This window comes from Terrapene carolina, unplaced genomic scaffold (assembly GCF_002925995.2).
Source record: "Terrapene carolina triunguis isolate 2854851 unplaced genomic scaffold, T_m_triunguis-2.0 Scaffold33911, whole genome shotgun sequence".
NCBI lineage: Eukaryota > Metazoa > Chordata > Testudines > Emydidae > Terrapene > Terrapene triunguis.
In genome coordinates, this window is record NW_020698262.1 from 14,020,798 (window position 1) to 14,040,704 (window position 19,907).

General features: G+C 57.7%; 2 protein-coding genes across 2 annotated transcripts; one reads left to right on the forward strand and one right to left on the reverse strand.

Annotated features, from left to right (window-relative positions):
* The first annotated feature begins 821 nt into the window (after window positions 1–821).
* On the forward strand, window positions 822–11,759 carry LOC112118526 (dynein regulatory complex subunit 4). Its single transcript, XM_024216885.2, has 10 exons — window positions 822–908; window positions 2,282–2,479; window positions 2,809–3,015; window positions 3,631–3,685; window positions 4,472–4,677; window positions 5,101–5,268; window positions 5,720–5,806; window positions 7,617–7,826; window positions 10,817–10,882; window positions 11,509–11,759. The coding sequence occupies exons 1-10, from the start codon at window positions 894–896 to the stop codon at window positions 11,656–11,658; spliced, it is 1,362 nt and encodes a 453-aa protein (XP_024072653.2). The 5' UTR covers window positions 822–893; the 3' UTR covers window positions 11,659–11,759.
* A 551-nt stretch (window positions 11,760–12,310) lies between these two features.
* LOC112118538 (cadherin-3-like) lies at window positions 12,311–19,175 on the reverse strand. Its single transcript, XM_026663795.1, has 6 exons — window positions 19,036–19,175; window positions 18,074–18,249; window positions 16,559–16,648; window positions 14,354–14,496; window positions 13,113–13,248; window positions 12,311–12,524 (listed from the first exon to the last, which is right to left on the reverse strand). Exons 1-6 carry the CDS (start codon window positions 19,142–19,144, stop codon window positions 12,435–12,437), a joined length of 744 nt encoding a protein of 247 aa, XP_026519580.1. The 5' UTR covers window positions 19,145–19,175; the 3' UTR covers window positions 12,311–12,434.
* Window positions 19,176–19,907: the final 732 nt, after the last annotated feature.

Consider the following 19,907-nt stretch of genomic DNA (forward strand, 5'->3'; position numbering starts at 1 on the left):
GTGTGCTGGGGAGCAGCAGCATTTGGGGCAGGGTTCTGGGGCAGGCAGCAGAATTGTCCCGTTCCTCTGTGCCTGGGGCACTTTGCTCGGGACTGATGGCTGCAGTGGCCTCCCTGGAGCTGCAGCTGGGCTGGTCTATGCCCTGAGCTCTGGGTCACACAGTCCTTCCGGGTGACGGGTCATTCTGAGACCTTGGCTGCACCAGCCCGTGGCACCTGTTGCCTTCCCCTCAAGTGCATGCCCCTAGCTCATCACAGGGCTCAGGCTGCTCCAAAATGCGCTCACGCTCCTTGGCTGGTTAGGACAAGTAGCACCACATGGGATCTGGGTGAGCCAGGACACACCAGACATAGCATGGGGAGTGTGCAGGGCTGCCCAGAGGGGGGGGGCAAGTGGGGCAATTTGCCCCGGGCCCCACAGGGGCCCCCACGAGAATATAGTATTCTATAGTCCTGCAACTTTTTTTTATGGAAGGGGCCCCCGAAATTGCTTTGCCCCAGGTCCCCTGAATCCTCTGGGCTGCCCTGGGAGTGTGAGAGGGAGCCATGCGTCCCAGTCCTCAGCACCAGAAGTAGCAGTACCAGTGCTTTGCTTTGGTGTGGAGTTTCTTGTATCTTTACTGACCCTCCAGCCCTCTGAAAGCTGCACAACAAAGCTGCACCTGTGGCCTGTGGGGAACTGGATGATCCCACCTTGTGTCATCTCATTGATAAGAATGACATCCACACCCAGTGGTCCCCAGCAGCCCAGGTCGGTGGCACCTCTGTAGGTCTGAGCTATGCACGCCTGTCATGTATATTGTTTTCTTTTCTAAGGCGCCCAAAAAGAAAGGTGGCAAAAAAGCCAAGGGGGGCAAAGCTGCAGCGGTGGTGGATGCTGTCCCCCCGGAGGACATGAGCAAGGATCAGGTGAGAGCTCACAGCATCTCTCCTAGGGCTCTCTGCCCAAGGGCTTCGCATGGCCACCGAGCTCCTGGCGAGAGGAGGCTCCCATTTGTAAGGATTATTGGTGGCACGAAGTGCACAAGGTTTGGTTCAACCCATGGAGATGGCAGATGGTGAAGGTTAGTAGAAAAGACAGGGTGGGTTTTCACACCAACAACGGCACCATCCCTCACATGCCTGAACTATTTGCATGGGTGTCACAAGAGCGGACTCGTTGTGGGCTTTGGGGTGTAGCTGGGTTCCCAAAGGGTTTAACCATCTCATCTCTCCCTCTCCAGAGCTTCCATAACTTCCCTGTGTCCCTCATCTAGCCTGCACTCTGTTGCCCGTGACCAGAATTCTGTGCCCTCCTCTGCCCCCTGTTCCACTGTCTAGTAGTTATAAAAGGTTTTCTGTGACAGTCTAGCATTTCCCTGTTAGTCTGAGCGCTATGTCTTGTTCTGTCCTTGTTTCCTATTGGAAAAAGCCCCCTCCACTCACTCTGATACAGGTGTATAACCCTTTTAGAACTTGAATTACTGATGAAATCAATGTCTGTTGCTAGGGCATTCATACACCCCATGCCATAAATACACCTTCCTCTTCTCTCCAGGCCCAAGCAAACTAATTCCTCAAGTGGTATTCGTTCAGATTCAGTTCTATGATTGTTCAGTCTGTGGTTTGATGATCTGCAATCATGCTAGCTGCTGCGCTCTCATCGCATCTTAAGTGAAGCTAGGGCTTGAATGAGAGAATGGACTAGGTGCTGTGCGAAGGGGAGTTAGTGATTCAGGAGGTAGCCCTCTTCCCTGGTATTATTATTTAGTATGGTAATGTCTAAAGGCCCACTCAGGGCCAAGGCCCTGCTTTGCTGGCTGCTATACAATCACATATGAAGACATGATCCCTGACCCAATGTCCCTGCAGTCTAAAAGAGGAGCCTGCAATTCTGAGTCTGAATTGGTTGTTAATGAATGCAGCACTGCTCTTCCAGATGACAAATAGATCTGCGGGTCTGTTCCCTTCCGATCAATCAAGATGCCTTAGCTCCCTTTTCTAGAGGTCAGGGTGTTAGTCCCAGTATCCATATCTTAATGGCTAATTACAGTCTACCTCCCTAAATGCCCTGTGGTTTCTGTTGGATATGGCATCGTCACTTCCCGTCCTAAACTTCTGTATCCTGTTAAACAGCTGCCATGCTCCACCCAGGGGAGGCTGTAAGGATTGCTGTGGGTAGTTTGGAAAGAGCTTTGGGCCCCCAGAGGGTGACAGGTGCTAGAGAGACATAAGTCAGCAGTTTTGTGGGAGGAGAACTCCCCCACCACTGCCTTCACCAGCTGCACTTGTTGGCTCTGCAGCTGGAGGAGCACATTGTGCGTCTTCGGGAGGAGCTGGACCGCGAACGGGAGGAGCGCAACTACTTCCAGCTGGAGCGTGACAAGATCCACACCTTCTGGGAGATCACCCGTCGGCAGCTGGATGAGAAGAAGGCGGAGCTGCGCAACAAGGACCGTGAGATGGAAGAGGCCGAGGAGCGGCATCAAGTGGAGATTAAAGTGAGAGGCTAAGGGAAGACGGTTAGTGGACTCCAGCTCTCCTTATGGGTACCACAGATCCTTGCTTGGCTCTGCCCGTAATTAGTAGCACCCGGTGTTCTTTGAGTGGGCCCCGAGCAGCACGGGAGAAAAGGAGGGGGCAAAGGGAGTTGGGCAGGACACTAGCAAGGGGTGTCTCAGGCAGTATTTCAAGTTCAAATGTGTTCTTGCCCGTATCTGCTAATGCCCCTCTTCCCAGGCCTCTGCAGAGGGGTGGGTCCCCACTGCTGGGCTCCCCCTGCTCCCATCCCTGTCTGGGGGCTTTACACCACTGAGTTCCCTTCTTCCAGGTTTACAAGCAGAAGGTGAAGCATCTGTTGTACGAGCACCAGAACAACATCACAGAACTGAAGGCAGAGGGCACTGTGTCCATGAAGCTGGCCCAGAAGGAGCACCGCACCCAGGAGACGGAGCTGCGCAAGGATATGCGCACCTTGAAAGTGGAGCTAAAGGAGCAGGAGCTGGCCAACGAGGTGGTGGTGAAAAACCTGCGCATGGTACGTTGCTCTCAGACAGATAATCATGGGGCTGGGGACACCTTAGCTGCAGGGCTTGTCCAGCCTCCTCACCGCAGCCTGGAAGAAGAGCGCAGCAGAGATGCCAGAGCAAGTCCGAGGTCTGGGTGGTATTGGCATGTAACGGAGATGGGAGAGCCCAAGGTTAGCTTGTCAGAGAAGGAGGCGAGAGGGGGCACCTTATTGAGACATCCAGGCTCTGAAGGGCTGAATGGAGACTGATCAGTCCATGATCCTTGCACCATCCCCATAATGTGAAACTAAGGGGTCACCCAGTGACATCTGTGGGAGATCTATTTAGAGTCACTGAAAGAAGTCTGTCCTCCTGGGGCTGGGAGTCAGTGCTGCAGGAGTCAGAACCCAACATGGGGCTGGAGAACCTGATGGCCAGTAACTGCATGGGTCACTCTGCAAACTGCAGTAGGATTGGTAATCAACCACGTGCTCCAGGGCATCAGCTGATCCGATCCCCCTTTCTGTGATGGCTTTTCACTGCAGCCAGGTGCGCAGATGGCCTTGACTCTGAGCCTGTGCGTAGGGGAGGATTTCTCTCTCTGTTTGGCTATCCAGGTCTAATGTGCAGCTTCTCCCTGTCAGAAACAAGAGGAGGAGATCACACGGCTGCGCAGCGACTTTGAGAGACAAGTGAAAGGTCAGTTCCTATTTGGACTCCTGTATGAAACCCAGAGTGAGAGCTGTCTTAGCACTCATCACACTGTGCCTCTGCTGGGCTCCCTCCCCAGAGCAAAACAGGGCCTAGCTGGCGGATGGCCATTCTCCTCCTCCTCCCCTCTTCCGCTGCTTGTGGGCTGTAAGGCTGAGTGGCTTGTTTGAATTCCCAGGAGCCGCTTGTCTGTGCGCACGCAGAATGGATCAGAGCAGCACCAGCAGCGGGTGCTTTGCTGCCACTCAAGGGTGGACTCAGGTCTCCCTCTACGCTGCCTGTCTCCATGTGGCAGTGCAGCCCTGCTCCCCCATCTCTGTCGGGGGGACTGTTTAACACTATGGGCTGGTGGGCACTAAGCAGTAAGTGCCCTTCATAGCTGCTTACTGGCTCTCTGGAGCTGCAGGGCTCTGAGGCTGGAGGAGACTTTACAGGCACCTAGGCCTTGCGCTGGTACCTCTTTATTATAATGTGGTTCGATTTGCATGATTACCTGAGTGTTTCTAGTGCTCCCCTGCCTAGGGTGTCTGGGCACCGCAGTCAGCCAGGGTTTCTGGGCATTCCCTTCCATGATTCTGCTGTAACTGCTCCATGCGCTAATGGGAGCTGATATGGCACCATTAAGGGGCATCCTTTCCAAGAGTACCATCCCCATAGTGTGGACTGACCAAGCAGCTTGTAGCAGCAGCAAAGGGGAGCTCATGCTCATGGTCCCAGCCTGTCTGGCCTGCCCTATGGGGTGGTCACTCAGCCATGTGTGGTGCTTCCCTTCAGAGATTGAGGCCAAGTACGACAAGAAGATGCGCGTGCTGCGGGACGAGCTGGATCTGCGGAGGAAAACGGAGATTCATGAGATTGAGGAGAGGAAAAATGGACAGATCAACACGCTGATGAAGAACCACGAGAAGGCCTTCAGTGACATCAAGAACTACTACAACGACGTCACTCTCAACAACCTGGCACTCATCAACACTCTCAAGGTAACGCTAGCCTGTGCCCGGCGCCGGAATGGGGACACAGCTGGGCCGGAAGCCCAGTGCTGGAGAGGACTGACGCTCTCTTGGAGGTGACAGTTCCTGCCTGTTAGCTCTACACGCATTTCAGTATTGGCTTCTCATTGAGTGCCTTCCACTGCAGGGGTTTCCCCAGCTGCTTCATATGCTTTGTGAGCACCATCCCCTCTAATCCTGAGGAGTGGTGACACATTTACACAATTACACTCATGAAGATCATGCAGCTGCGTTATAAACGTCGCCATTTTAAGCCATCTGCTAGGATGCTGCTGTGGCAGTGCTACATGCAGTGCTTGGGAGTCCTGCAGGCCTGGGGTCTCCTGCTGCGATGCCCCATGCTGGCAGCCCTGCTCAGGGACTCAGTACTTGTGTATCTGCCCCTGAGAACAGGAGCAGATGGAGGAGATGAAGAAGAAGGAGGATCACCTGGAGAAGGAGATGGCGGAAGTGCTGCTTCAGAACAAGAGGCAAACAGAGCCCCTGCAGCGGGCCCGGGAGGAGGTGGCCGAGCTGCAGAAGAAGCTAGCCCACTACGAGAAGGACAAGGAGGCACTGGCTGTGAGTCACCTGCTCGGCTCCCATCCAGTTTAGGTCCCATGTCCTGTAGTGTCTCTCCCGCTCCTTCTCAGAGCACGCCTTGTGCTGTGTCCATGGTACAGATTGGGCTTGAATAGTGGCCTCTGCTGGTCATCTGGGAACTACATTGACAGACTCCAAAATGGAATCCCCTTCAGTCGTGCTTGGCTTACGCTGGTGTCCTCAGCATAGCATCTGGTGGGGATCCCCGAACTCGGGGGTGCAGAGGATCTCACTCTAGTGGAGGAAGGGGAATAATGGATTCCTGCCCCCCGGGGCTGACTCCTGAGCCGCACGTGTCCTGTTAAGAGAGAGAGGATTCTGTGCGGGTGATGCCCAGCTTGGGGAGCAGAGTCTGGTATTCTCCTGTGCCGGCTCTCCCCCGCCCCAGGAACCCATAGCTTGCATCTAATCTTTTTCCCTCCCTCTGCAGAACACAAAGGCCCGTTTGAAAGTCACCCAGAAGGAATTAAAAGACCTGCAGTGGGAACATGAAGTGCTGGAGCAGAGGTTCAGCAAGGTGAGAGCCATGGGCACGAAGTGAGAGCACCTGAGCATGGGGAGTTCTCTTCCCGCACCCGCCCTCTCTGAACAGCTGGGATCCTGGGGTATGAGATGATGTCACAATGGTAACGTTGTAGACGACTGCACAAGCCTCAGCTCAGCCTGGGGTTGTCCTGGGTTCTGACACCCTCTGAGTTCCGTATGAGCAGCTGCCTCCTCTGAGCTCTCTCTCTGCTCTGCCATCTCCTGTGCTCAGTAGACAGGTCCAGTTTTGTACTTGACTAAACAATAACATATGCTCCGCTGGTCCCTTCCTGGCCTGGGGTTGCCTGGCTGCAGCATTAGGCCAGGAGGAAGACGAGAGATTGTTGCTGAGAGTCTCCCTGCTACGGTGAGGGAGTGCTGGATACAGCACAGCAACAGATCACCATTGGAACTAGCATCCTCGGTCTCTCATCTAACCGCTGGCTTTAGAATGCTCCCTGCTCTGACCAGGTGGAGTCTGTTACTGGCATGCCAGCCTTCAGGGAGCATGCTTCAGGTTAAGTGCTTGTAGCCTGAGGGTCTTTCCCCCAGCTGAGTGGGTTAAGGCAGCATGGAGCTTGTCTGCAATTCCCGGAGACTCCCCAGCAATGTGAACATTGATAGGAGACCTCATTAACAAGCTGTCATTGAGGCAGCAGCATATTCAGTGCATTTGGAAATAGGCTTTGGAGGATATGTCTTAATTCAGACACATTAACTAGATAAGAGCCAAGGTTCTCTTAGTTGCTGCTGCTAACATCTGCCATTCCTACCCGCTGCAAGGCTCATGGGTGACCCCTGTATGCACTTGGGATTGGGGTTACTCTGAGGGCCAGAATAGGGTCCTGGGGTGTCACAGCCATAGACTTTAAGGCCAGAAGGGACAATTGTCACCACCTAATCTGACCTGCAAAGCACAGGCCAGAGAACCTTACCCAGTGGTTTCTGCATTAAGCCCATAACTTTGGTTTGAGCTTTGGTATATCTTTGAGAAAGACATCAGTCTTGGTTTAAAGATTCGAAGTAATGGAGAATCCATCATGCCCCGAGGTCAGTTGATCCAATGATTAATTCCCCTCACTGTTAAAAAAGGAGGAGACCGTGGCTACCAGAGGATGGTTTCAATCCATCAGCCTCTGGGCCCAGCATGCTGCCACGGCACCGCTGTGCTAGGAGCCAGGATTCATGGGTTCTCTTCCCGTATCTGCTATTGATTCATGGTGTGACCTGGGGCCAGTCTCTCAGCCAGCCCATCTTGATCTGGGGATAGTAATACCGGCCTCTCAGAGATAACCTGAGGATTGGCTAATGTTTACAGAGCACTTGGGCCCCTTTGGATAAGCACAAAACGTAGCTGTTGAGGTGGAAACTAGGACAGGAGCTGGGCGTACAGTGCAGAGGAATGAAAGTGGGCTAAGGGGGAATCCGTCTGGGGCAGGAGCTGTTTGGCGGGGGTAGTTTATGATATTCCCGGCTCTGGCAGATATTCTGTGCTTATTAAAGTCAGGCCCATGGGGTGCATGTGCTAAAGAACACGCATGCAGTGGTGCTGGCTGGGGAGAAATGCTCCAGACTCCTCATTCCTCTTGCTTAAGGGGAGGGATTTTCCCATTGGGAGTTGGGTATGTTAACTTCCACTGTAGTTTCCAGTATTGGCCACTGTCAGGGGCATGTTACCCAACCTGGTGGCCCATTGGTCAGTCCCAGGGTGGCTGTTCCTGCACTGCAGTGCAGAGCAGGTGGTTTTGAAGGCACAGCATGGAGGTCTCCTTGCTAACTGGGTGTGGCTTTCTCCTGAGCAGGTGCAGGCAGAACGAGACGAGCTCTATCAGAAGTTCACCAAAGCTATTAATGAGGTGCAGCAGAAGACTGGCTTCAAGAACCTGCTCCTGGAGCGCAAGTTGAAGGCCCTCTCCAACATACTGGAGAAGAAGGAGGTGCAGCTTAACGAAGTTCTCTCAGCCTCCAATCTCGACCCCAGCGCCCTCACCATGGTCACACGCAAACTGGAGGTACCGTACCCTGCTTCAGGGTCTTGGGGGAGAGATAGGAGCAGAAGGGTGACTTCTTGCTGGGCTTGCCCCCTCCCCACTGCAAGGGTTAGGGCTTGGGGTGATAGGGCTGCACGGGGGGGCCGGGCCTGCTCTGTGGCTAAACATGGGCTAAATCTCTGGCCTTTGAACCTCAGCACCAAAGAGTTGAGAGCAGTCTTTGTAGCTGGAGAGGGATCCTGCTGGAGGTGCAGACAGGCTTGGAGAAGGCATCAGAGAATGGTCCTTTTGTGACCAGGCGGGAGCCCTCTCCTTCTCCCTGCACCCTCTGAGGAGCGAGGCCCAACCTTGTAGGACCCCACACTCTGTTACTTCTGCCTGGTGGCTAGCTGAACGTGGTAGTTAGGTCAGAGCTTCTGGTCTGTTAGCGCAGCCCCAGGCTTGTGGTGCAGGAGGAGAGGCCCAATGGGGTGGGAGGAAGGAAGATTCACGCCTCGTCTTGGGAGAATTTCACCTCTAAGATGTGTGTAGAGCTGGGGCCCTGGCACACTCAGGGAAAAGCCCCAACATGTTCCACTGTCCTGCCAGAATCCCTAGGCTACCGCTGTGGTAAGGGGAGAGGCTTCAGCAGCCTCCTCTCACTCCCATGAAGGCCATTGTATGGGTAACCCCCTTGGGGCACGAGGGGCAGGCTCAGCGCTGAGTCTCGCTCCGCAGCGGTGGAAAGGGCTGGGCCGAGTCCCAGCCCACAGGAGAATTGTCAGGGCTGCTGATTCCTTTGTGTTCCGGGCTCGGCAGGCCGGGCACCATGCTTGTTTGTACTCTGTCAAGGTGAGGGATGGAAGCCCCTGAGCAGCAGCCTCACCCAGGCTTCCCCTGGCCAGCTCTGTGGAGACAGCCCTCTCCTGGCGGCCCCACCCCCGGCAATCTAAGCAGGCTCCACTCTGGCCATGCCAGCACTTGGAGCTGGAAGGCGATTCCTCGCTCCAAGTGACATACTGGGGCGGCCAGCCTCTCCTGCTGCTTGCACCTCTAGATTTTAGCAGGTAGCTCGATGAGAGCTAGCACAGGTATGTCTCCTGGAGCTGGCAATGACACCTGCCAGCTCTAGTGGAGGCGTGCCTGATTTGGAGGGGCTTTGTGGCCATGGGGGCTAGTGGGGACATAATGACCAATGAGAACTAAGATGAATCTCACTAGTCACTCCCCCCCACACCACCTGCTTTCCTTCCTGGCTCTGTGGCTCACAGCAGGCTCTGGGACGTCTGGCACCCTAAAAATACATGGCGGGGAGCTCCTGGGGCGGGGGGAGAACAGGCTTAGTGATTCCACATTCCAAGCAAGTAGCAGCAGTAACAGGAGAAGCAGCACTTGTCTGCCTTTGTCCCAGCCCAGCTCAAACGGGCTCAGGACTTGGGAAACCTGGGTTCCTGGCTCAGCCATGGATTTCCTGTGTGACCTGGGGCCAGTCACTTCATCCACCCCATGCTCAGCTTCCAGCACTATGATGGAGATACAATTTCCCTCCCTCCCTGGGGTGTTGGGAGTGTGAACCAGTAACAGCGCTGTAGTGCTCAGACACTGGGGATGGAATGAGCGCCACTGCCTGGCCTGGGGGGAGCAGATCACAAAACACATTCTTCAGAAACCACCAAGGCGACATCTCTCCAGCAGCTGCTGGCGGTGCTGGAGTCTCCGAATTCCTTTGCTCAGCTGCCTCTTGCAGGCTGCATCTATGCTGCGAAGCTTCCGGTCTGTAACTCTGCACTGGTGCCGTGTAGCCCGGACCCTGGTGTTTGAGCAGTTAGGTGACGGAGCAGCAAAAATGCAGCCCTGGCCTTCCCCTCTTGCGGAGCGGCACCATTGGTACATCTCAGGACCAATTTAACTAGTGTAGACAAGCTCTCGGGGGGCCCCTGGTTGGGTTCTTGGAGCGGAAAGGCCAGGCAGCACACGTGAGGCACAGCCACCTCACCTCATCACAACTCCATACCCCCCGCAGGGTTCCTTTCATAATATGGCCTCAAACTGGGGGTCCCCTGCCTTCCTGAGGACAGCCCCTGAGCAGGGCCCTCCACCCTGGAAGCTGCCATAGTCGCCCCTGGCACGAGAGTCACAGTCCGACTGGAGCCTTTTCCAGCGAGAGGCTGGTGCAGTGGAGGTTCCAGGTGAGGGCCTGTTGTTCGTTTGCTGCCCTCTGCAGAGCACAGGCTGCTGGCAAGTCAGGCACCTCAGGCTTAATAGACATTTGTAGCCTCCACGCATCCCACAGCCTCTGCAGCAAACCAGCCGCTTAACCGAAGGGAGAACACATTCCTGAACCCCAGAATGTCAGCCCAGGTGTAGCAGTTTGACAAGGGGGCTCAGCCAGCCCCCACAGAGAAAGGGCCCTACTCAGCCACCAGGGCCCTGGATCTCCTCCGGTCTCCGCTTTCCCCAACTGCAGAGAGCCCGGGCTCTGTGCTAGGCCAGCTGTCAATGGGCTGGATTCGGACCCTGTGGTTGTGAGGCAGGAGGGTGGGATCGGGTGGAGACTGCTTGTCTCCCACTCTTAAGCACTCTTAATGCCTCCCTGGGGACTAAGGTCGCACTCCATAGAGTGGCCTGAGGATTCCCTCGGTCATATCTTTGGCCTGGTGCTGGGAGGAAACCAGGCTGGAGTGGGGTGAAGTGGGCTGCGAGCTCCCCCAGTGCAGTGCAGTGTTCGTTACCTAAGGGAGCATGGGGCCATGTCTAACCCACCAGATGCAACATAAACTGGCGGGCAGGCAGCACTAAAGGCATCTCAGTCTCTGGGTCAGTTACACTGAGCAGGGTTCTGGGGTTACGTTCCGGGTGTCCCCCCCGCCCCCAAAACTAGCCCCAGCCAGCAGGCACCACCTCCTCTGGCAGCACTGTGGGAACCTTGCCAAGCCAATCTCTGCAGCTTTCCCATGGCACCATGCTGAGCTGGGCTCTGACCCATGCCCGGGGGACCCAACCAGTAACAAGGCTCTGATCTCCCTTCCCAGGACGTGCTGGATTCCAAGAACAACACCATCAAGGATCTCCAGTATGAGCTGGCCCGAGTCTGCAAGGTGAGGAGAGGGGACCCTGCTTCTGTCCCGCCCCAGTGGAACCAGGCAGGGTCAGCGCTGGGACATGCCACATGCTCTGCAGGGAGAATCCTCCTGTGCAAAACCTAATGGGGATGGAGGAGAAGCTCCAGGGCCTGCTGGGAGGAGCAGGGCACTGCTCCTACGTGGCTCTGTTAGACATCATCTCTCCTGCAGGAGAGGAGGCAGTGGAGGGGCTGTTCCCGCTCACGTGTGCACAGACAGACACAGCCTTTGCCCAGCATCTCCCTTGTTGTGTCAGGACTTTAATCCTCTTGATTATGTGGCAAAGCTAGAAAGTGCTGGCCAGGCAGCTCAGCCCTCTGGCATGTTGGCATCTCCTGTTGTGTGTGCAGCCCTCGCTGCTAGGCAGGAATTAGCCACACGGTGCTGGTTCTCTCTGAGGGGGTTACCCAGGGACCCCCAGCACCCAGACTGGCTCAGGGACCGAGTTCTGGTTTCCCTAGTTATGACAGCCCCCCTTTGCCCCTGCCGGGCACCACAGGGGATGGTGCAGGAGTGGGTGCTCTGCCCGGGTAGGAGCTAGCTAGTGACGACCTGTGCGTGGTGTGCACTTCCCTGGGACTCACACTCTGCTTCACTTTCAGGCACACAACGACTTGCTGCGCACCTATGAGGCCAAGCTCACAGCCTTCGGGATCCCCCTGGACAACGTGGGCTTCAAACCACTGGAGACCACAGTGATGGGACAGACGCTGGGGCAGGGCCCAGCCGGACTCGTTGCTACCCCAACCTAGCACTGCTGGGCACGTGCTTGTCCATCACCTCTTGGGTTACACTAAATATTGTCAGCAGCCTCCCCACGGGCTCCTGTCCCAGCACCGCAGGGAGAGGGCTGTGCTGTGGCTCTGCCTCATTAAACAGACCCCAGAAAGGTTTTTAAGCAGGCTCCAAAGAAACCATTTTTCACTTCCCAGGGCAGGGCCGGGCCGCAGCGTGGAAGGAGACCTCTCCCAGCCCAGTGTTCCCTTGCCTAGAGAACGTGCCAGCCAGACAGCTGGTAGCTGGCCCCTGGGTACCACAGCACCGTAAGCAGAGGAGTGTCGCCCCTCCAGACCACACTTATGGCCTCCACATGCAGCCTGTTCTCAGCCAGTCCTGCACCCATAGGCCTCCCAGCTAGGCCCTCTCCTGCCCTGGGCAGGGGCTGGAGCCCAGAGGGCTCCGTATGCCGACAGCTCTGCCTCGGGAAGAGGGATGAGCCCTGCTGGCTCTGGAGGGACTGCGCTCACCAGCAGGGAGAACTGGGCCCCTGAGCAGCAGAGCCATGCTGCCCTTCCTGGAGCAGAACCATCCGTCTCCTTGGCTGCTTTACCACTCGGATCCGCAGAGCTCGCTAACGAGCAGCTGAGTGCGTCAGGCTAAGGCAGGTGCTGTTGAAAGAGCCCTTTAATAGCGCAGCCCACCCTGAGCCCTCCCTCGCGTCACTTCCTCCGGCCCATCTCTGGAGCCATGGCCAGGCCGGCCGGGGGGGCTAGTCCCTGCACCATGCCCACCTGCTCTCCCCTGTGCTCTAGCTCCCCTTGTAGGTGGTATAGGAGAAGGGGCTGATCAGCAGAGGGATGTGCAGCTTCCGGGTTTGCTCTGTGACCGTGAAGACAACCTGGCAGAGACAAGGGAGAAGCAGGTTACATGTGTGACACAGCGTGTGCTGGCTCGGGGGAGCCTCGGCCCCACAGCAGTTTGATCTGTCTGCAGACGGTCCAGGGCGGGAGGAAATGCGACCCTTTCCCGTTGACAGTGAGCGGCTCCAGCATTGCTGGGGACAGAGCTGCAGATTGGCCGTGTAAAGTGCACTGAGCCCTATTCACTCTGACATGGCAAAGGCGATGGGTGGGGAGCAGGGAGACGGGGCCAGAGTCTGCTCCCCTACGCTGCTGTCAGTCTGGAGCCGCTGCCCTGCTAGGCCACGAGGCAGAATTTACGGTGGAGTATCAAAGAGTTTGACCCTTGGGCTCCTTTCGCATTTGTAGCATCTGTGGCAACTTCCCCTGACTTAGTGGAGGATTCTGGAGAGGCAGTCACAGAGCAACCCGTGTCCTGGGCGTCAGGCACTCCACGTGCTCCCTGCCTCCCAGGTCTGCACGTGCTAGCGCTGGCTCGGTAGACAAGGCTGATTCTCCTCGCTCCTGCTTTAACCCGCCCGGGTGAGAGAGGAATTGGGCCCAGACATGCTCCTTGTTGGATTTACCTCCACATAGGGGTAGAAGCTAGTGTAGCCCAGCTGCTGCCAGTAAGCCCCAGTGTCGACGTGCAGCTTGTACGTGCCAGCCTTCACCTGCCCAGGAGCCAGGAAGAGCGGGCAGTGCCCATCCACGTTGGTAGAGCTGAAATCCAAACAAGTGTATCAAACTGAAGCTGTCCACCGCTCCCTCCCTAGTCCCCTGGAGCCTCCTTGCTGGGATCCAGCCCCAGGTGCAGGCTGAGCCAGGCACAGCTGTTGGGATGACGTGCTCCCCCCATGAGCAGCGCAGGAAGCAGAAGGCAGAGCAAGGAGAGGCGTGACCGCAGGGGAGAGCGCCTGGGGATGGAGCAGGCAGGGAGGTCGTTCCAGACAGCAGGAGCTGCCCCCAGGGATTCCAGGTGACGCTTTTTGGCCAGCACCACCTCGTGCTGCGTGCGCGTCACTCCGCCCTGGGAGTTGATGGGGAGATTGAACCGTACTGGGTCATGTCAGAGCATGGATCTGTGTCCTCTGCGGTCTGGCCTACACCTCAGGAAGGATGAGCCAGAGCGGATGGCAGTGCCCCACTGGAGTGCGTCCCCATGATGCCTGGTTAGTGGGGAGTGGGGGCCCAGCCGAGCAGTGAGGCAGCTGCCAGGCCAGAGACCAGAAGGGAGTAATCCCCCCACCCCACAACCCAAGGAAGGGAGCACCAGGGGAAATGGCTGTATGTTGGCTGGGTCTGTGCCAGTACCTCTGCCAGTTACCCTGCAGGGCCCGGGGGAGAACCAGGCCTCCTTGCCTTGGAGTCTGGCCAGATGTAGACCCACCTTCACCCTGTTTGCACTGCACCTCTCTCCAAACACAGCCTGGGGGCAGGGGCTTCAGTTAGCCCTTGGGCACCGGCTGGGGGGAGATGGAACCTGTGCCTGCTGCAGGTCCTAGCCCACTCTGCCAGAACCCATCCCGCAGCCTGCACGCCCTGGTGCAGCCTGAGCCAGGCCAGCAGTAGGATCCACCCCGGGGGGGTGGGGGGTCTTTGGGGAGGGTGAGGTTTTGAAGGGCTCAGGCAACTGTTCTGCTGTGGGCTGGGATCGGATTCAGGTGGGAGAGGGAAGCCTGAGGAGGTGGAAAAACCCTTTCCTGTCCTTCCCCCAGGCTTCAGCTCAGTCCGTCCGTCGTCCCCCCGCACCAGGCCTTTGCACTTAGGGGGGTTGTGGGGTGGCCTTCCCCTTCCAGGGACAGCCCATCTGCCTCACCACACCTACCTCTTCATCAGCTCCATCCATTGCAGCCCGGGGCCTTGGAGCTGGGACAGGTGCATGGCCAGGCCTGTTGCGGGCTGGCCGGTCAGAGTGTTCAACACGTGGACGGTCAGGGAGCTGCTAGGGGCCTCGGACATGTTTTTGACCTGGGACACAAGTTAATGAGCCAAGCGGGGCCCCTCACGCCTGGCCCCCAAATCACCACAGCCACTCCCCCGCCCCGCGGCAGTGCCCACCGCCGATGACGGGTGGGGAGTGAGGCAGGGCCCCTGGCGCACGCCCAGGCCGGTGGGGGATGAGGCAGGGCCCCTGGTGCACCCACAGTCCGATGGGGGGTGAGGCAGGGCCCCTGGCACACGCCCAGGCCGATGGGGGGGTGGGGTGAGGAAGGGCCCAACCCTGATTTCTGAAGCCCGCACAGCAGAACCGCTGCCCCCAGCACTTGTCTAACTCACGAACATGTGGCATCGCTCCAGCAGCTCTGACCTAGATCAGGGCAGCGCGGAGCATTGGCCATTTGCCCCACTCCACCCTCCAGTCCCCTCCCTGTGGCACCATTCCCATGGCCCCGGCTCTGTTTGCTGAGCTAGCGAGGCCGGTGAGTAACCTCGGGGCCTCGGCGAGGAGCAGGGCCTGGGGAGGGATGGCCCAGCACCATGGAGCAGTGCCAGGTCTTGGCTGCAGAGGGACAGTCTGTCTCTAGCACCGCCTGCAACAGGGTTCGACCCACGTGGCCAGACGAGGCCCCACACCCCCATGCCCTGTCAGACCCGGTTTCCAGAGCAGGGGGCAGCCAGGATGTGCCCTTCCTCTGAGTGGCCCCAAAGATGACAAGCCAGGGTAGGGCCCGGGACGAGTGTCCCCTGTGAGGACAGAGGGAGGATCCAGCCTGGTCCGGCTTGTTGTGGGGAACGGCTGATGGGCGAGGGAGGAGCCCAGCTCACATGATCCCATCCCACCCCCGCCCTGGGCTGCTTCTGGCAAACCTGGGTCCAAGCAGGGTACAGTGTGCGGCCTTTCCCCCCTACCCCCGCCTGCTCTGCCGCGGTAGGGGCAGGGGTCTGTGTAGGGAGCCAAGGGGCAGGGCTGGAGTGCAGATCCCCAGTTACACTTAGGAGGGGAGCCCATGGAGTGCCCCAGACAGGGCTGTGGTAAAGGGGGATGCCCCGATTCCCAGGGAGCTCCGTGCCGCAGTGCCCCACACCAGTGTGTGAGCAGGCTGCCCCTGGCGTGGGACTGCAACCAGCTCCCAGTGACCCCAGCCCCAGCTGAGCTGCAGTGTGGGGTAGTTACTGCTGGCACACCCCTATCAGTCATGAGTCCCAAAGGGGCAGGCTCCCACGGGGCTGCTGTAACTCCAGAGGGCCAGGGAGAAACCCCTTCTCTAGTGCAGGAGTCAGGCTGTGCCCACTGCTGCCCAGGCTTTGGGGCACCCTCCCTCTGCTGCTCCCTGCCAGCCCAGCTGCTAAGCCTGCCCTCGCCTGTCCTGCCCAGCTGTGCCCAGCTGTGCCCTTCACAGGTAGCAGAGCAAACCCCACCTCAAGGTGCCAAGGTGGGGGGGGGAAGCGACTTTGAACGTACATGTTTTAAGCCTGTTTTTTACCCAAGTTGCTGCCTGTGGAGTCTTGGCGGGTTTTTGTGTGTGTCAGTGGAGCCGTGCCCAGTGTGTGACGGATGAACTCCGCCCCCCTTCTGCCTGACAGCCAATGGGCTGTACGGATTTTTTTTTTAAAAGTGAGTGGAGCCACGTGATTGGCCATTCCACTGGTTTTGAAAAAGAGGGTGAATGTCACTGATTGGTTCCCCACAGCTATTTAAAGAGCAACAGGCCAGCCAGCTGAGCAAAGGGTATTTCCTGCCTGCCAGGGAATGGGAGACCTGCCCCGGGGTGGGGGTGGAATAGCCGGTCACGAGTGGCCGGGGGCTTTCAGAGCTGCGGGCCGCTTGGGAGACCCATGTCAGCTTGTGGTTTTTGAAAAAGCTGCCCCCTCCAGCCAGGCTCTGCGGCCCCAGCTCTGCCCCCCACTGGGGACTCCTGGGCAGCCCTGTGGCAGGCTTGCTAACTGGGTACAGGCAGCGGTTTGGTGGCCCTGGCTAGCAGTGGGAGTGTAGAGGCAGCTGCCGGGTCTGTGGCCCCAGCATCTCTAGTAGTGCCCTGTGTGTTAATGGAAGCCCAGCCCCGCCCTCGCCGCAGCCTGGGAGCCTCACCTGCACCTCGATGACAGCAGTGGCGGAGGCTGTGAACCCGTGTCCCTGCAGATCTGCAGCCTGCACTATCAGCCTGTACTGGGGGGCAGTCTGTGAAAGAGAGAGAGAGAGAGAGTCACACGGGGCTCAGAGCGGGGCCTTTCCCCTGCAGTGCGGGACTCAGAGCGGGGCCTTTCCCCTGCAGAGCGGGGCTGAGAGCGGGCCCTTTCCCCTGTGTGGCTGGGGCCAGGGCCTTGCTTTCTGTTAACTCGTTGCTCACCCTACTAGAGCTGCCAGCACGTTACAGTCTAGGGTGACCAGATGTCCCGATTTTATAAGGACAGTCCCGATTTTTGGGTCTTTTTTTTATATAGGCTCCTATTACCCCTCCCCCACCACCCTGTGTTCTGATTTTTCACACTTGCAGTCTGGTCACCCTATTACAGTCACAAATGCGCTGCTGTTGGGAAGGGTGGGTGGGTGGCTGGGGGAGCTGCCATGGGGGAACACAGACCAGGGGCTGTGCCTGGCATTGGTGGAGGGGCCGGGGACCGCGGTCGGAGCTGCAGCCAGGGCAGAGCCCTGTGGGGCCGTGGCAGTGAGGATGAGCTGTCTGGACACGGTGCGTGGGCGAGGGAGGGCAGGGGATGTGAACAGGAAGGGGTGACGTGGTCTGACTGACGGACAAGGAAGATGATTTAACGGTGCCCTCTCAAGCTCTTCACTGGGATCCTGTAGCAACCATCTTGGAACTGGTGTGGCCGGAGGTCCTGGAGACTCCCGCCCTGGCACAGCGGCACACTCCGAGGGAGGGGCTCTTGCCCACCAGTAATTTCCCATGTGGCCTTGGGCAGCTCCCTGTCCTTGTTTCCCCTTCTGTAACACAGGAATAATGGTTCCTCCTCCCGGGGCAGGCCGAGAAGACCTGTGACTGTTTGTGAAGCAGGGGAGGAGGCAGCGAGATGGGGCAAAGGGCTGTTCTCAGCCTCCTGCTCCCGGTTGCCATGGACGGCGAAGGGAGCAGGGTGGGGCCTGTGTCTCTAGAAAGGCCAAGTGTGCTCACGTCCCCAAGGAGTGTTCCGTGCCCAGTTCCCAGTGCAACCTCTCTGCTGGGCTCAGGCTCGGCAACAACGTGTTTCCACAAAACCCAACGTGGGGCTGAGATTTGATGCATTTAAATTAGCTGAATTGACCGAACACGGCCAAACGATCAGGCCTCCCATGGGGGGGGGGGAGAGGTCAGTTTCTAGCGCTGCAGAGATGCCCGTTGAACCCCGCACTGCCTCCCCGCCAAGCACAATTCACTCAGCCCAAGGGCTGGCCCGGGCAGGGGAAGTCTAACGTGGCACAAGCGCCCAGGAGAAACGGAGACAGCGGGAAGTTTGCCAAAGACATCCTGCAGCGTGACACGGATTGCGCCGGACACTCCCAATGCGTCTCGGTGCGGAGCTCGCCCTTCTGAACCTAGGGCCGTCCATCCGGTCTGTGCAAACATAACACCCGGACGTGCCTCCGACCCAACGCTGCGGCACTCACCTCTCTGTCCAGCCCAGTTGCAATCACACTGATGACGCCATTCTCAGAGTTGATGGTGAACATCTGGCTGTGGGGTTGTTCAGGTATCTGCTGCAGGATGGAGTAAGTAATGACCCCATTATAGGTGTTTACACTATCGTCTGCATCTGTGGCTGTCACTTGCATCACAGAGGTACCTAGGCACGAGTTTAGAGTAACACTATTTTTCTAGTTCTAGGACAAAATGAGATTGGAGACGTTCTCCAGGACGTACTGCCAGGAACAATCCCGCCCTGGCCCACCAAGGGGAATGGGGGAAGGTGACTAGATCAACCACCAGGCATTTCCCATCCCCAACGTCTGCCAATTCTTCTCTGCAGTCACCAAAGAAGGGGAATAAGCTTGTAAGCGCCTCGGGGCAGCGCAGGCTGAGCCGTCGGCCCAGAGCCATCGATCTCACTGGGGCGATACAAAGACTAGAACCCTACGAGTGTCTCACAGGTAAACGGACAGCACAATTTGGAGCCATATTTACTGTTACCAGTTAGCTCCCCTGTTCTCTTCCAGTTCTCATACTGCCCCCATCAGCAGTATCTGCACCGAGCGCCTGCTCCCTGCCAGCCCCAGAGCCTTCTGGGAAGGTAACTGATCCCCTCCGCGGGTACTGTAGCGAGGCGGGTGGTCAACCCCAGGGTGCCGACTCTCCTGCAGGATCGGGAGAAGGAGCTGCTGGGTTGGAAGGGGAGGGAGAGCCTGCTCCAAGCCCTGCCATCCACACGAGCAGCACTCTCTGGACAAGGCGTGTCTGCTCAGTGGGCAGATTTTAGCCCCTTTGGGTTATTCTGGGATTTAAATTCTTCAAAGCAAAAATAACCCAACACTAAAACAGCCCCTGTCTCTCTCTCTCCTTGGAGGGAACCCTCCAAAGCCACATCTCATGACCAGTGTGTCTCACCCACCACTAGGGGGCTCTGCTCACGTACCTGGCTTGGCTCCTTCTTCTATGGAGCCTGTGAAGACGCTCTGGGTGAACTGGGGTTTGTGGTCGTTCTGGTCGCTCACGGTGATGATGATCTCCATGGGGTCCTCCATGGTCACCCCATTCGCAGACACAGCGTGGGAAAAGAGCTGCAAAGCCAGCACAGGGTGTAAGGCATCATCAAGCCACCCTGCGATTCCTGGAGCCGCCTGGCCACGGGCAGCCAGCAGCGCCCACCAAACCCAGCCATGGCTCCGAAAGCAGCGGCCATGCTTGGCTTGTGTGCGGTGTTCCACACGTCCCTGCAGAACGGGAGCCCGAGCCTGGCTGGCTTAGCCAGAGGGGACTTGCCTTCGATTCCCCACCTCCAGCTGCTGGCTGACCAGCCCCACTAGGGTCCTGAGTCCACAAGGAACACACCCAGCCTGGGGGTCTGCCCAGCTCAGCCTGTGCCCAGGGTCCGGACAGCAGCCTTCAAAGGGCCCATCCAGCTCCCCTCCACACTCGGAGGATAATCACTCGCTGGCCCATGGACAGTGAGGCCCTGTTACCCAGGGAGGGGCCAGTCTGGGCTGTCCCGACCTGTGTGGATTTATGGTTTCTCCTCCCTGCTGGGCCAAACCCCGACATCAGTAATGGACACGGAGCCACCCGCTAGCCCTGCTCTGCCCAGCAGAGACCCACGGGCCCGTGACGAAGAATCCAGCCAAGCTTTCGGAGACGGGAGGCGCATGCTGCGCGCGTCTCCAAGGGTATGTCTACACTACAGGATTAATCCGAATTTAGATAATTCGAATTTGGGAAACAGGTTGTATAAATTCGATTGTGTGCGGCCACACTAAGCACCTTAATTCGGTTTTAAACCACATTAATTCG

Bases quoted from the DNA above. Each gene is read 5' to 3' on its own strand.
- LOC112118526 (XM_024216885.2), top strand. The intron at 5,807-7,616 runs GTGAGAGCCATG...TCTCCTGAGCAG, and splicing joins TGGAGCAGAGGTTCAGCAAG to GTGCAGGCAGAACGAGACGA. The intron at 7,827-10,816 runs GTACCGTACCCT...CTCCCTTCCCAG, and splicing joins TGGTCACACGCAAACTGGAG to GACGTGCTGGATTCCAAGAA.
- LOC112118538 (XM_026663795.1), bottom strand. From the start codon at position 19,144: ATGGAGGACCCCATGGAGATCATCATCACCGTGAGCGACCAGAACGAC. The intron at 18,250-19,035 runs GTACGTGAGCAG...ACTCGTGCCTAG, and splicing joins AGAAGAAGGAGCCAAGCCAG to GTACCTCTGTGATGCAAGTG. The intron at 14,497-16,558 runs GTGAGGCTCCCA...CTTGTGTCCCAG, and splicing joins CTGCTGTCATCGAGGTGCAG to GTCAAAAACATGTCCGAGGC.